Below are 14,775 nucleotides of genomic sequence, written 5' to 3' on the forward strand. Positions count from 1 at the left end.
ACATCTTCCAGTCTCCCGTTTGTAACTGTGTTGAGTTCACATTTTTGGGCCAGACTTTAAAGAGATTTATATGCAAATCGTGAGAACAAATTGCGCAGCATTACTGGGGAACCCCCAAAAAGAAAGGAGAAGAAAAGCAACCCCCAGCCACCCCCGAGTCCCGCCAATGCCGAAGCATTTGCAGCTGCTTCGCCTCGTGGTGTGACACACTTTTTCCTGTGCGAATTGCGACGGCGAGTATGTTTGATTAATCGCTTTGTCTTGCCTGTCTGTGCCATCATTTCACACACACACACACACAGAGAGAGACACACAGGGACACACTGACACTTCCGCTTCCGCCATTAACACATCCGGGTGTGTGTGTGTGTGTTGGCTGCGCTCGTGGCGTTTCTGCCTCATGTCTGACACTAGTCACGGGCTCGGGCTGGGGCTGGGGCTGGGGCTGGGGCTGGTCCACTCAACTTCCCGTTCCTCCTCCCCACTCCTCGCTGCTGGCATAGACAACAATCTGCTTGTCCCTTAGCCCCCTCCCACATCAGTGACTTGCTGCCTGCTTACCTTTTGGGTATTTTGGCACTCGGGTTAAGCTTTGTCATATCCCCAAAGAAGTAGCCCATGGATTTACATACTTGCATGTTATGTACATATTTTATACTCGTATTTATGTAGGGTAGCCCCCTAGTCGCTAGTTGGCTCTCCGGTTCGCTGCTTGTTTTATTCGTGTGTCCTGTGCTGTCCGGCTAAGAAATATTGTTCATGTTTGTATTATTTTATCAGCCCCGAGAAAATCTTTTGTTTCCACACATGTCCCCTTCTCCAAGGCGGCTGTTTGCCGCTTGTTGTTCGTTGTTCGTTGTTGCTCGTTGCTGTTGTTGTCGCTGTTGCTGGCGCTTTTGCCTATCTCTTTTTTTTTGTTCCGCTTCCGTTTGTCGTTGTTGCTGCTGCTGCTGCTGCTGCTGTTGCTGTTGTTGTGATTTGTTTAGATTTCTCGTTATTTATGTGTTGCTATTTGTTGCATTAGACAACACAAATCTAATTTGATTTATTCATTCACACACACACACTCACCGCTGCCTGCTTATCGCCCTCCCGCACCGCACACCCACAGCCACAGCCACAGCCACAGCCACAGCCACACAGAGCCACTCGTTTCAACACGATTTCACAGAGCACCCACAATCCATGGAAATGGAAGTGATCCCCGTCGGAGCACAGCCCACGCAGCACTCCCCACTGTGCATATTAAAATTATGCAAATTATTGATTCTATACTCTCACTGAGAGAAAAGGCAAAAGCTTAAGTGTGAGATTCTAGTGCAACAATTTAAATAGCATTGAGAACTCCTCTCTTCTTTGAAAGCTTATCTTTGCATGCTTTAGGCTCTGGCAGCGTCATATGTTATGGGCAGAGGAATAGCTCTGCGGCAGCGCAGTCGGCTCAGGCAGAGCGTAAAAGCTTCGTGCTGCAGAGAACCAGCTTCGTATGGCCACATGCACAATTTATCGGCTGCGCGCAGCAGCAGAGAAGCAAGAAACGTTTTTGACTTCGTGTCTGTTGTCTCTGTTGTCTGTGCGTACCCACCCCCCTACTTAAAGCTAAACAACAGACTACAAAAAACAAGAGAGCAAAGGTGCCAAAGAAAGCTCTCGCTCTCTCTCTCCCCCTCTCTCTCTCCCGCTTAGTGTCCCACTGTGCTCCTCTCTGAGAGGTAAATGCAAAGTGAAGATCCGTTATGAACGCGCTAAGTATGGCAGAGAAGGAAGACGCGTTTTTCCCTTTCTGCCTGGAGTAAGATCGTGGAAGCCAGAGAAAGAGACTCTACATGCAATCACACATAACATATGTACATAGTAATCTGTGGTATCCATTCAGCTTGCAGCACAAGCTTGAAACTACAAAAATATGCATGGTAATTGTTCAACGATTTTCCGTTTGGATGTGTGTCCAAGACAAGAAAAAAAAAAACAAACCGAATAACCAACACAAAATGAAACCACAAACGTTGGCCCCAAAGAGCTGTGCACCGGTAATCTGTTCATTTGATCTATGCTTCATTCCAAAGGCAGAGAGAGCGAGAGAGAGTGCAGAATGAAGAGCGAAAAGTGCAGAATGAAGAGCGAAAAGTGCAGAATGAAGAGCGAAAGCTGAAGAGAATTGCAGAACTACAGATTCACAGGATGGGCATGTCTGATTTCGATATTTGATTCTCTCTCGCTCTCTCGCTGATCAAAAATAACTCAATTATGTACGTACATCTCTATCGCTTTGTTATTGGAGTTGGACGAGGGGGACTGAGCACGGTACACGCAACGGAATCCATCTTTGTCACAGCTGTAATTATTCGAGTGTTTACGAGTATTTTCTATGCGATTGCAATTACTTGCAATCACCTGCAGGCGCCACAGGCATTCCGCACCCAGAGCCAGACAGGCAACTCTGGCACATATAAATTCCAATCAAAATACAATAAAAGCCGCCTCCCACACACACACACACACACATACACTCACACATATGTTCGCGGCTGTGGATAGTGAAAGTTTGAAAGGGGTTGGAAATGGTGGCTGCCTTTGGCGCTATCAAGTTCATGGCAAGATTTCCATATGGCAGCTGCTGCCGCACGACATTCAATCGGATTAGAGATGTCTGTCCTGCCTGCTTGTTGGTAACACACATTTCAAGGGTATCAAACCGAACAGCGGATAGCATGGAATAGGGCATAGGGATAAGTAGTGTCAACACATGCACAGATGATACTTTGATGCTTTGAACCCACAACAATCCAACATATAATACACCTCGTAGTGCTTTGGGTGTCCTTCCCAAAAGAACATCGCATGAGACGCATGAAAATGAACCAACTAACAGATTGCAGCAATGCACCAAGAAAACTTATTTATGCTGAACCGAAAGGGAGTCCGAAAAGAGCTTAAGGGCTTGAGCTAAGGGCTGCCCATGTGGGAAGGATTAACATGTAATTCGCTGCTCGCTTTTTCACCCTCTCCCATGAACAGGTCACATGCGACCATCGTCACCGCTGCTGGACTCGGTGCGGGATCAGTTCGAGGACTACGACCAGCTGGCCAAGGACTTTACGCGAGTGTTCCTGAACGAGGAGCCATCGTGCCTGAGCAACTCGCATCTGTTCGATGTCGTCTTCCTGGTGGGTCAATCCAAGCAGAAGGCCCGCTTCATTGGCGTCCGGGCCATACTGGGCGTGCGCAGTCGCGTCTTTCAGGTGAGAGCATCCTTACATTTTGGTTCCCCATTGCGGAACTGATTGCAAGCCTGTTTTCAGGAGATGCTCTACGGCATCCAGACGGGCTTCGGCTCACCGCAGATACCCGTCGCCGAGATCTTCGCCCGCCCAGCCCCGTCGCTGGTCTCGCCCCAAAACCAAAAGCCGAAGAGCAACAATTATCTGACGGTGCCGGACTCGGACTCGATACGACCGAAGAGTGTGCCATCGTCGCCGATGGTGAAGCGCGCCTTCTCCCGCCTGGGCACAATTACGGCTGGCTGGGGTCGTTCCATACGCAACAAGAACTCGAATCAGCTGAATCCCGATGACAAGAAGAAGTGGATATCGTCGACAGATTGTTCGAGTAAGGGTTCTCATTCAATGCAATGCAACAATATCGATGCGTGTCTTTTTTTTCTTTCTTTTTTCCTTTCTTTTTTCTCCACGTCCCCTGTTTGTTCTCCGCTCTCTCTCTCTCTCTCTCCCTCTCTCTCTGTCATACACACTGTTTCCCGAAACAAAACTCTCTGTAAAATACTCTTTTGTGATCCGCGAAATTGCATCCCCAAATACCAATACGCACGTCGCACAACACACAAAATATCTTCACCTCCCCCGAAATGGAACTTCTGGACGTTCTACTTGAAAATCTCAATCTCTCAAATGTCCTTCAAAATCGACTGTACAAAATGCCGAATAATTTCTGTTTTCGTTGCCTCAAATATTTTTGGACGTAACTCCTTTGGTTTTTTTTTTCTTTTGCATTCTCTCTATAATTGGCTAATCCTTACTGCACTCGTGTCTCGTGTCTCGTGTCACGTGTTCCTGCTGTGTATTCAATCCATGAACATAATCTGACATTAACCCATGAATCAATCGTCTTGCATTTATTTTTGCCTGAGCTCATTTCTGCACCAACATTTTGGAATATTCTTTTGTACTTTTGCCCACACACGAAACACCTTTTTTGCTTCATTTATTCTGCTCAATTCGTTATCTCTTTTTGAGAACACTTTTCTTCATTTTACTCTGCTGTAATTGTGCACAAAATTGATTGATTTATTTACTTGCTTGCACCTGAAACTTGCTACAAAAATTGGCCAACATTCAACTTGTTTTTGCTCTCTCTCTCTCTCTCTGTCGCTCTCTCTGTCGCTCTTGCTCTGTGTCTAAATCGTTTTCTTAACTTTACTTTCATTTAATGCAACGAAACAAAATGAAAATTAAATCAACAAACAAATTGAATTCAAATTAAACAACAAACAACATTTTGCCATCTCTCTCATCTCACGTGACTCGCCAAAACGCCTCACGCCCACGCCCACGCCCCACGCCTTAATCCGATTTAACAAAAAAAAAATATGTTTAATTTCCTATTATTATTTGTTAATTATGATCCGCCACCCCGCCCACCAAACAACCAAATCGCTCCATGGAATTCGGTTCGATTATTTTTGTATGATTTGCAAACTTTGATTTTCAATCGATTCTCGGACCGATACCAAAACCGATACCAATACCGATACCGATACCGATACCGATACCGAACCACAACCAAAAACAACCCCCAAAATCGATAAATCCCGCGTTTTGCGTCGAGTGCAGATAGGGACAGCAAGGACAAGGACAAGGATAAGCCGGGCAACAATCAGCTGGCTGTGCCCCGGCTCTCCGTGTGCGCCGATGCCCAAAAGGTGGACCGGGCCAAGCTCGCACAGACGGAGTTCAACATCATCGAATTCGATCCGGATACGTTCCGTGTGCTGCTCGACTATCTGCACACGGGCACGTGTCCGCTGACCTGTGTGTCCATACCAGGTGAGTCATTTGGGATGTGATGTGCGCCAGTTGGATGCAGGCTAATGTTGCACTTTGTAGGACTGCTGTGTGCCGCGGAGCACTATGATCTGCCGGAGCTGCTGCAGGCGTGCTTTCACCACTGCAAGCAATTCCTGCGCATCGAGGTTGTCTGCCCGATGCTCATCTCGCTGGAGAACTACTACTGGCGGTACACGTCCGCCTCGGAGCTGGTCAACATGATTCTGTCGTTTGTGGAGAGCAAGGCGCATGCGCTGTTCAAGTGCCCGGAGTTCTTGCATCTGTCCGAGTCGATGGTGCAGATGATCATGTGCAGGGAGCTGCAGACGCCCGAGATACGCAAGTTCGAGGCGATGCTGGCGTGGGCCCAGCACAAGGTGGCCAAGCTGAAGAACCATCCCAACAAGGACACACAGTTCGAGTTCGAGTGCATCATGGAGCGGCTGACGCGCGATCTCAATTTGTGCCGCATCTCGCCCAGCGAGCTGCTCACCGTCGTTCTGCCCTCCAAGTCGATGAAGAACGAGCGCATCATGGAGACGCTGATGGTGCAGGTGAATCTGGGCACTTACCGCATGCCCGAGCTGGACGCCTACCGCCAGCAGCTGCGGCAGCAGGAGTCCGCCGAGGCCACCGTGCAAGTCCACCGGGGTGGATGAGATAGTAAGAATGTGAGCTTCGATTTGGACCAGCAGCCAACGCTCGGTGCCACCATCGCAGCCACCACCAGCACCGCGGCAACGAACATGGATGCCACCTTGGGTGGCCCCAGTGGCCCCAGTGGCCCCAGTGGCCCCAGTGGCGGTGCCATCACCATGCCCCACTCTGCCTCAGCAGTCTACCCGCCGAACGATGTGCGCGCCTATGCCATGGCCTCCCTGGCCGCCGCCCTCGATATGCAGCAGCAGCAGTCGCAGCAGCGCGACGCCACCGACGAGGAGGTGGAGCTCTATGCCAGCTTCAACATGGGCCCGAGCACCAGCCGTGTGGCGGCCCAAATGCAGGCGGCCAAGGAGGCACGTCGCAAGCGGTGGGCGGCCGATGGGGCCAGCGGGAGCAGCGGCGATGGTGCCTGTCCCAGTGGCAGCAGTTCAAGTGGTCGGCGCTATTAACCAAAATAATCTCTATCGAAGCGTGTGTTCGTGTGTGTGTCTTTGTGTGTGTGTATATCTATAAGTGTGTGTGTGTGTGTGTGTGTGTGTTTGTATATAAACCCACCGCTAAGCAGCGCCTGAGACCATCCAAATCGAAACTGACATTGTTAACTCTTACATTCACCCCGCGCAAAACGACTTGAGGGGCGGATTCATTGATTGAACAGAGCGGCAATACACACCCCCCCCCCCCACCCACCACATCCCACTCCCAGGCTGGTACTATAAACCCCCTGCCCCCCCAAATGGCATTCGATTTTTGATCAAAAAAGATTTAACAAAGTAAAAAAGAGAATTTAAATGTTAAACCTTAGAAAATTAAGCATTGTAAGATGGGATTGGGATTGGGGATGGGGATGCAAAATTGCTCTTCCCCAAGCAATAGGACTAACTAAAGTGTAAAGCGAAAGGAATCGTACGAGTCTGGCAAATAGTAGTCTTTTCGGTTGAAGAACATTCTGAAGGTAGTTCTGACTACTCACGATGTGTTCTACCGAGAGATACATCTCATTATACTTACTATAAACAAAGAAATAAATACACACAATATATACAGCGTAAGTTAAAGGATAACCAACAACATGACCCATTGTACATAACGAATACAGAAAAAACAATTCGTACTACGATGACCAGAAACCGCATACCACTACCCAGCATAAGCCTGGGCATCTCTGGATATTAAACCCAAAAGCAAACTCCCATTGGAGGCAGTGGCACACACATCTCGGGATGGGCTGAAGAAAGCAGAGTAAAAAAACTAAAAACTAAAAACTAAAAACTCTTCAACGTTTGTATGAGAGTCAATAGAACCTTGAAGACATTGAAGCAAAACTCTTGCAGAGGCGAGAACAAATATTTGTAGACTTTCCCCCTAAGGGATACCACAGACACCATGGGGGCGTGGCCGGGTTTTTTTTCTGTTTGGTTGACCAAAAGGGAGAAGGACAGGGCGAAAACATAAGTCTTATAAATGTTGTTATGTTATTTGTGAAAATAGATTTTCACGCATGAAACTCGAATTCGAATTTTCCCCGAAAACGCGGAAAGTGAATGGCATCTCCATGTTTGATGCCTTCCAAAGCTATAAGCGATAATTGAAGTGTCACCAAATAGTGGCACAAATAGCAGCAGCTGTCAGTGTATGTTGTATGTATATTTATAGGGTTTTGGATTCTAATGGATCTAATGAAGATCCACAAAGTTGCATAATGTCTAAAACGTTGTTGCCTACGATCCCTACGATGCCTGGGCATAGCTAAGAATATTATCTCTAGTCTTTTTGCTTGATTGATGTTCGCTCAATGTACACAATCAAAAATAATGATGGAATGTAGCTTTTGGGACGTCTAGGAATATCACAAACGTTGCTTAATTGCTTACTTGATTGATGTTCGCCAGTGGCTCAAAATATCAGCTTTTGGATCTCAAAGTGAATGTTAGCTTGGGGCATTTGGTTTGCATTTGCATTTTGATCGAGTAAATATGCAAATGTCCCTTAGGTTAGGATCGTGTTTTGCAGCCAATACTTCTAGCCGTAAGCAGTATTAAATGTTGTCTGTCATATCAATATCAATCCAGTTTTTAGCATAGGACCAACCGCCTTGGCTGCGCCCCTCCATAGCCTCAGCCTCAGCCAGAAAACCGGAAACCGGAATACATGCCTCTTGGTACATCTTTCGAATACATTCGAATACAGCTTTTTCTAATAAGGCTCCAAGTGACACAATTATCCTATAGAATACTCTCAAATACTAAGAAGTAACCTACAGCCCATGCATATATGTACATACATGTGTAAGAGATACGAAAAAAAAGCCCAAAACCCTCTGTAAAAACCCACAAACTAATTTTATATCTCGATACATACAATATGAAGATCTATCGAAACCCAAAACAAAACAAAACACACAAAGAAGAGAACCTTTAAAGCAGAGCATCAAAGGACAATTCAAACCTACATAGATAGTATATAGAAACATCCGAATGAGAGGAGCCCATAGATAAGATTCTCAAGACAAAATGTCAACCCGAAAACCTCGTTCCGTGTTGGTCTCTCAGCTCAATGCATATTTCATGGATTTAGGGTTAATGCCCGACACACTACAAACAGTTCACTTGAGGACTACTTACCGAAATCATAGCCAATTAAGACAAGTTGGCAAAATACATAAGCAAAAATGTACAGTTTGTGGCCGGTAAGTCGGTAAAGCAAAGCAAATTCTAAACAAAAGAGAAAACTAAATGTAAACGGCAGCATTTCCGAAAGGGTTTCACACAAATGTTCAAAGTCGCATATATCAAAATTCAATATCTACAAAACAACTTACTACTCGATAAAACAAATGAAAAGAATGCCTGAAACAACACTGGGAAAACAAGATACATAAATAAGAGGGGAAACTCTTTTACACACACAAAAACAGCAAAAAAGGAAACCATAATTAAACGCTTTCAATGTGAACAAATAGTTATAATCGAAGCAGATACAACAAATAGTACGGAATAGTCAGAGCAGTAGAATAGAACATTGATCCGAAAGGACGGAAGGGAACGTACGGGATTGGTAACGCGACAACGGAAATGAACAGAGAACAAAACGAATTGACCTTTGACGCAGACCCAAACGGAACACTGTAAGGGGTAAAATCAAATATTTTTTTTTGTAGTAAAGTTGGGACTTCCATCTGATAATGTGGGATATCCAGAGACCGAAACTGAGAACGACGAAGCACAGGCGGAGGTTGGGAAAGACAATGGGTAGCATTTAATGTCTAGGAATGGATCTTTTCGAACGAAGCAAAGGTTCATTTCCAACCCAAAACAAAAATACCGAGTTTATGGAAACAGAGCCCCATGGTAGAACGATGGCATTGTGAATGAGAGACCCCAGACGACTCAGAATAACCATTTACATAAATACATACATACATATGTACATACAATTTGTAATAGTTATACAAATACAACAGTTGTTGGCGTTTTTTTTTGGTGTTCTATGTGTGACTAGCCTCTACAGATAAATACACAAATCGCAACCGATATCAATACAATGGAAACATGCATAGCTGTATTTTAACTGTCTATCGAGTCTTATCGAGTCAAAATAACTGTTTGAACTGAATGTATTGATGTATTTACCCACCATTTACCACATAGCATAGAAAGCTGAAGAGCAAACCGAAAGCAAAAGTCGGGCGAATGGCAGAAATGCATCGCCAAAACCAAAATCCAATAAAAACACAAAAAAGTGCATACATATATGTACATAAAATATATTTACAATACATACATACATATGTACATTATTTGGAGCCAGAGGCGTTTCTAAGTGTTTTTTGTGCCGTGCTGTAACTAACCGAAACTACTCCCAAAATCTCGGACTTGCCGGGATTCAGCCTGGCCTGTCCAAACCCGATCTGTACTGACCACTGGACCTTTGTGGCCTGCACATGTACGAAAGTTGGACAGGGAAGGGCAGGCTTCCCCGCGGCACACTTTTGATAGCAAAACAAAACCAAAAAAAGAACAAAAAAAAAAAACAAAACATCAAAAAGAAAACTCCGTGCACAGCCACGACTCTTTTTGAGCTGATCTGAAAACAGACCCATGAACGATCTTCGCATCTACGAAGCGCAAAACAAAATGACACTACAGAAAAATCTCTACAAAAATGTTTGTTAAATAAGAAAACACAAAACTCAATTGAATTGCAGAATTATGCAGAAGCTTACTAAATGTTGTAATTGCCAGAGCCATGCCAACACACAAAACCACGCAACTTAACTACAGAAAAATAATAAAAATGTAAAAAAAAATTATACACCAAAATGTGTGCTCGTGAGATTCGATTTGGGGGTTTGGGGGTTTGGGACTGCGTGATTTGTTGTCCTCCTTTTTTCGTACTTTCATGACTGTATCATGCGAGAGTGAGTACGATATATGTGTGGGCGGCTGAGGGAAGGGGGGTTCCTCTGCTTGCACTTTGGGTGTGTGAGGCGCATGAGGCAATTAGGTAAGGAGGGCCCGTCGTCGGTTGCGTTCGACGTGTTATTTCCTATGAGTTCAGTCAGAGTTTGTTCGCCTATGTTAACCCTTCCCCACGCACAATATATTTTATTTGTTTGCAGCAAGAAGTTGCAATTTATTTTAGAATCAAGAGCTTAAGAAAACAAATATATATGAGAAGGGACGTGTGAGACGCTTCTTACGCGTCACAACTTTTAGAAATTTTACCTTTTTTTCTTCATCTGTCATCTACATCGACAAATTTTAGTTTTCTTTTATCTTCGAAATCGTAGCGTGCGTGCGGGTGCTTATGCATACATAAACTATCTATGCACGGAAATTTATGTCAGTTTTAAACCCTTTCGGTTGATCAAACAGAACAGAAAACATTTTGCAATCAACAACAATGGATAGTCATCCAAAGACTCGTCCCAAGGGGCATTATATCAAAATGAATTCGCTATTCAACGAATTCTTTAGCATCCTGGAGCGTACACCGTTGCCGGCGGAGGCCTTCGACATGGGCACGCGAGAGTATCGCCTCGCCAAGTTGTGGCTGAACAAACTCAGCTTGATGCAGTGCAACACGGAGCTCGAGGCAGACACACGCAGTGCCTACATGAGCCAACTGAGCAGATGCATCAGAGAGCAGCGACTGGATGGCATATTCGAGCAGGTGCCTCCGGCTCAGCTCCAGTGGATGGAGCTGCGGGAGCTGCGGGACAGACCCAAGACAGAGCAGACTAAGCCAAGACTGCAGGCATCTACCAAACAGTCGTTGGGCGGACGTCAACATTCCATGGGGGATGCCAAGGATCAGGGTATTCAGACTGGGAAAGGATTTCAGCATTTGCACGAGCTGCCGCCCCACAAGATGGAACGATCCATAGGCGATCAGCACACCCTGGAGGAGGCCATATCTTCGCATTCAGCAGCAGGATCATGCGAGGATCATTTCCCTAGGGATATTATGGATGGCAGGCGTGAAGGCATTACATTCTTCGACCCAAAGCTATCTCCGCCATCTCAAAGTGGGCAATCCATGTGCAGCAGGGTGCCCGCAGAGGCAGTTCCTCAGCAATGCATCGATGCATCGCAGAAGGTTATTCAACAAAGTTTACTTGGATGTCAGTTAATTTTGGGATCGACAAAAGCTGCACATTGTCGGGGATCGTACAAGCCGAAGCCATCTCCAGTGGAGCAATCTGGGCAATCTGGGCAATCTGGGCAATCGATGGGCTACCCGCAGGAGCTGTTGGCTGTGGCAGCAAAAGCCAGAGAGAATAAGACAAAACTGACACTTCAGAATTCGGCATGTCCGGGCAAAGGCGACAAGGAAACGCATGGATGGGATGCCGTAGGATGCGCTATGGGCAAGTCCAACTCCAAGCCCAATTCGATGGATGAACGTGAAAAGTGCCACAAAAAGACAAAAACTTCTAAGAAACACAAAAATCCGGCATCAGGCGAAACGGGGCAGAAGTCTTTGCCTCAGACGAAGACCTCGGCTGCTGCTCAGCAGGGAGACAGCTGCAGCAAGAATGATGCACATAAATACGAATGTCCGGGACCAAGCGATACCGGACACTATCTGTTCGATGGCATGGGACGCGCCATTGGCAAGTGCCAGTGCCAGTGTCAGAGTGGCTCTCAGAAAAAGAGTGCCGGCAAAAAGGAGGACTCTGTGGCGAAGGACATTGGTGAAAGTCAATCCACATGTAGTGAAGAATCCAGCTATTACACTCCACGTTCCAGCGTTGGGGAAACCGCTGAGGTCCCACCACCACGACTGCGAGCGAAAAGCCAAAAGAGGCACCCAAATTGATTGATTGGGGACCAGATGCACACTTTGACGATCGTCCAATGCGGGTTGTGGGGGAGAGAGAGAGAGTTGTTGGAGAGCTGCTCTCTCTCTTTTTTGTGCAGTGCAGAANATCTTCGCATTCAGCAGCAGGATCATGCGAGGATCATTTCCCTAGGGATATTATGGATGGCAGGCGTGAAGGCATTACATTCTTCGACCCAAAGCTATCTCCGCCATCTCAAAGTGGGCAATCCATGTGCAGCAGGGTGCCCGCAGAGGCAGTTCCTCAGCAATGCATCGATGCATCGCAGAAGGTTATTCAACAAAGTTTACTTGGATGTCAGTTAATTTTGGGATCGACAAAAGCTGCACATTGTCGGGGATCGTACAAGCCGAAGCCATCTCCAGTGGAGCAATCTGGGCAATCTGGGCAATCTGGGCAATCGATGGGCTACCCGCAGGAGCTGTTGGCTGTGGCAGCAAAAGCCAGAGAGAATAAGACAAAACTGACACTTCAGAATTCGGCATGTCCGGGCAAAGGCGACAAGGAAACGCATGGATGGGATGCCGTAGGATGCGCTATGGGCAAGTCCAACTCCAAGCCCAATTCGATGGATGAACGTGAAAAGTGCCACAAAAAGACAAAAACTTCTAAGAAACACAAAAATCCGGCATCAGGCGAAACGGGGCAGAAGTCTTTGCCTCAGACGAAGACCTCGGCTGCTGCTCAGCAGGGAGACAGCTGCAGCAAGAATGATGCACATAAATACGAATGTCCGGGACCAAGCGATACCGGACACTATCTGTTCGATGGCATGGGACGCGCCATTGGCAAGTGCCAGTGCCAGTGTCAGAGTGGCTCTCAGAAAAAGAGTGCCGGCAAAAAGGAGGACTCTGTGGCGAAGGACATTGGTGAAAGTCAATCCACATGTAGTGAAGAATCCAGCTATTACACTCCACGTTCCAGCGTTGGGGAAACCGCTGAGGTCCCACCACCACGACTGCGAGCGAAAAGCCAAAAGAGGCACCCAAATTGATTGATTGGGGACCAGATGCACACTTTGACGATCGTCCAATGCGGGTTGTGGGGGAGAGAGAGAGAGTTGTTGGAGAGCTGCTCTCTCTTTTTTGTGCAGTGCAGAATGAATTAGTTTTCGTTGTTAAAATTGTTGATTGTACATTACAGATGTAATAAAAAAAGTTCTATGTGATATTCTGTGGAGGGAACTCTTGAGTATGTGAACAGAGCATGCGTATGCACAGTACGAGTGACTGCAGAGGTGCAGACCAGAACAGGCAGGCAGGCGAGAGAGCGAGGCTGCGAGTATAGCGTGCAAGAGCGATTGAGAGACAAATTAACCGTTGCATTGGTTGCTGCCGTGCGGGTGCTTATGCAAGCATAAATGCATTTGTTTGCAGGTAGCTGACAATTAGGTACAGTGGGCAGTGCAACTCAAAGTCAAGTCAAATATTTGGCAGCGTAACAAAATAAATATATACGACAGTTTTCGTTGTTAAAATTGTTGATTGTACATTACAGATGTAATAAAAACAGTTCTATGTGATATTCTGTGGAGCGAACTCTTGGGGGGGAGATACAGAAAAGACATCCAAAGAAGTATTACTTTTACGCTTACTGTACAATTTATTGTTGGACGAAGACGTAAGCAGGTAGCTGCAAAAGCAATGTAAAGCCCGAAAGCTCTCGGCCCTAATGCAAGCGAGAGAGAGAGAGCGCGCGACAGATCGAGGAAGCGAAAGAAGAATGAGAGCAAGAAGCGTGATAAGTATGTGAACAGAGCATGCGTATGTACAGTACGAGTGACTGCAGAGGTGCAGACCAGAACAGGCAGGCAGGCGAGAGAGCGAGGCTGCGAGTATAGCGTGCAAGAGCGATTGAGAGACAAATTAACCGTTGCATTGGTTGCTGCCGTGCGGGTGCTTATGCATGCATAAATGCATTTGTTTGCAGGTAGCTGACAATTAGGTACAGTGGGCAGTGCAACTCAAAGTCAAGTCAAATATTTGGCAGCGTAACAAAATAAATATATACGACAGTTTTCGTTGTTAAAATTGTTGATTGTACATTACAGATGTAATAGAAACAGTTCTATGTGATATTCTGTGGAGGGAATTCTTGGGGGGGAGATACAGAAAAGACATCCAAAGTATTACTTTTACGCTTACTGTACAATTTATTGTTGGACGAAAACGTAAGCAGGTAGCTGCAAAAGCAATGTAAAGCCCGAAAGCTCTCGGCCCTAATGCAAGTGAGAGAGAGAGAGAGAGAGAGCGCGACAGATCGAGGGAGCGAAAGAAGAATGAGAGCAAGAAGCGTGATAAGTATGTGAACAGAGCATGCGTATGCACAGTACGAGTGACTGCAGAGGTGCAGACCATGGTAGAATTACTAATAGGTAACGTTATCAGCTGAGTGGAGGATCACCAGCTTATTCACCACGCTCTCTCAGCTCTCAGAGAGGCAAGCGCTAGAGAGAAATAGGAAACGTTTTACGTTTTGCACTCTTCGCTTTTATTGTTTCTGCTGACAGCAAAGACAATATGTTCGATAATAAATAAAACGAACAAGAGGAGCATGGAATAGCTGACAGCATGGTTTATGTTCTTCTCTACGCACATACCCACGACACACATATCTACGACATATGTATGTATGTGCTCTCTGTCTACCGCTTTTAGTTCTGGTTGCAAAATACCAAACATTTCTTTTAATATAAGTACTAAA

The 14,775-nt window shown here is 46.0% G+C and overlaps 1 protein-coding gene across 8 annotated transcripts in view; it reads left to right on the plus strand.

Moving 5' to 3' along the window:
- LOC117591027 overlaps window positions 1-6,382 on the plus strand; it is a 40,535-nt gene extending 34,153 nt beyond the window's left edge. For 3 of the 8 annotated variants that reach the window (XM_034284114.1, XM_034284117.1, XM_034284119.1), the window contains 4 exons: window positions 3,019-3,242; window positions 3,303-3,609; window positions 4,851-5,063; window positions 5,124-5,824. In XM_034284114.1, the coding sequence (XP_034140005.1) occupies window positions 3,019-3,242; window positions 3,303-3,609; window positions 4,851-5,063; window positions 5,124-5,722 (1,343 nt within the window). In that variant the 3' untranslated portion in view covers window positions 5,723-5,824. Of the gene's footprint in view, window positions 1-3,018; window positions 3,243-3,302; window positions 3,610-4,850; window positions 5,064-5,123; window positions 5,825-5,900 lie in introns of those variants that run through there. The other 5 variants (XM_034284115.1, XM_034284118.1, XM_034284120.1 and 2 more) reach the window with 4 other exon arrangements.
- The last annotated feature ends 8,393 nt before the right edge of the window (window positions 6,383-14,775 follow it).

This window comes from Drosophila guanche, unplaced genomic scaffold, assembly GCF_900245975.1.
Source record: "Drosophila guanche unplaced genomic scaffold, DGUA_6, whole genome shotgun sequence".
Lineage (NCBI taxonomy): Eukaryota > Metazoa > Arthropoda > Insecta > Diptera > Drosophilidae > Drosophila > Drosophila guanche.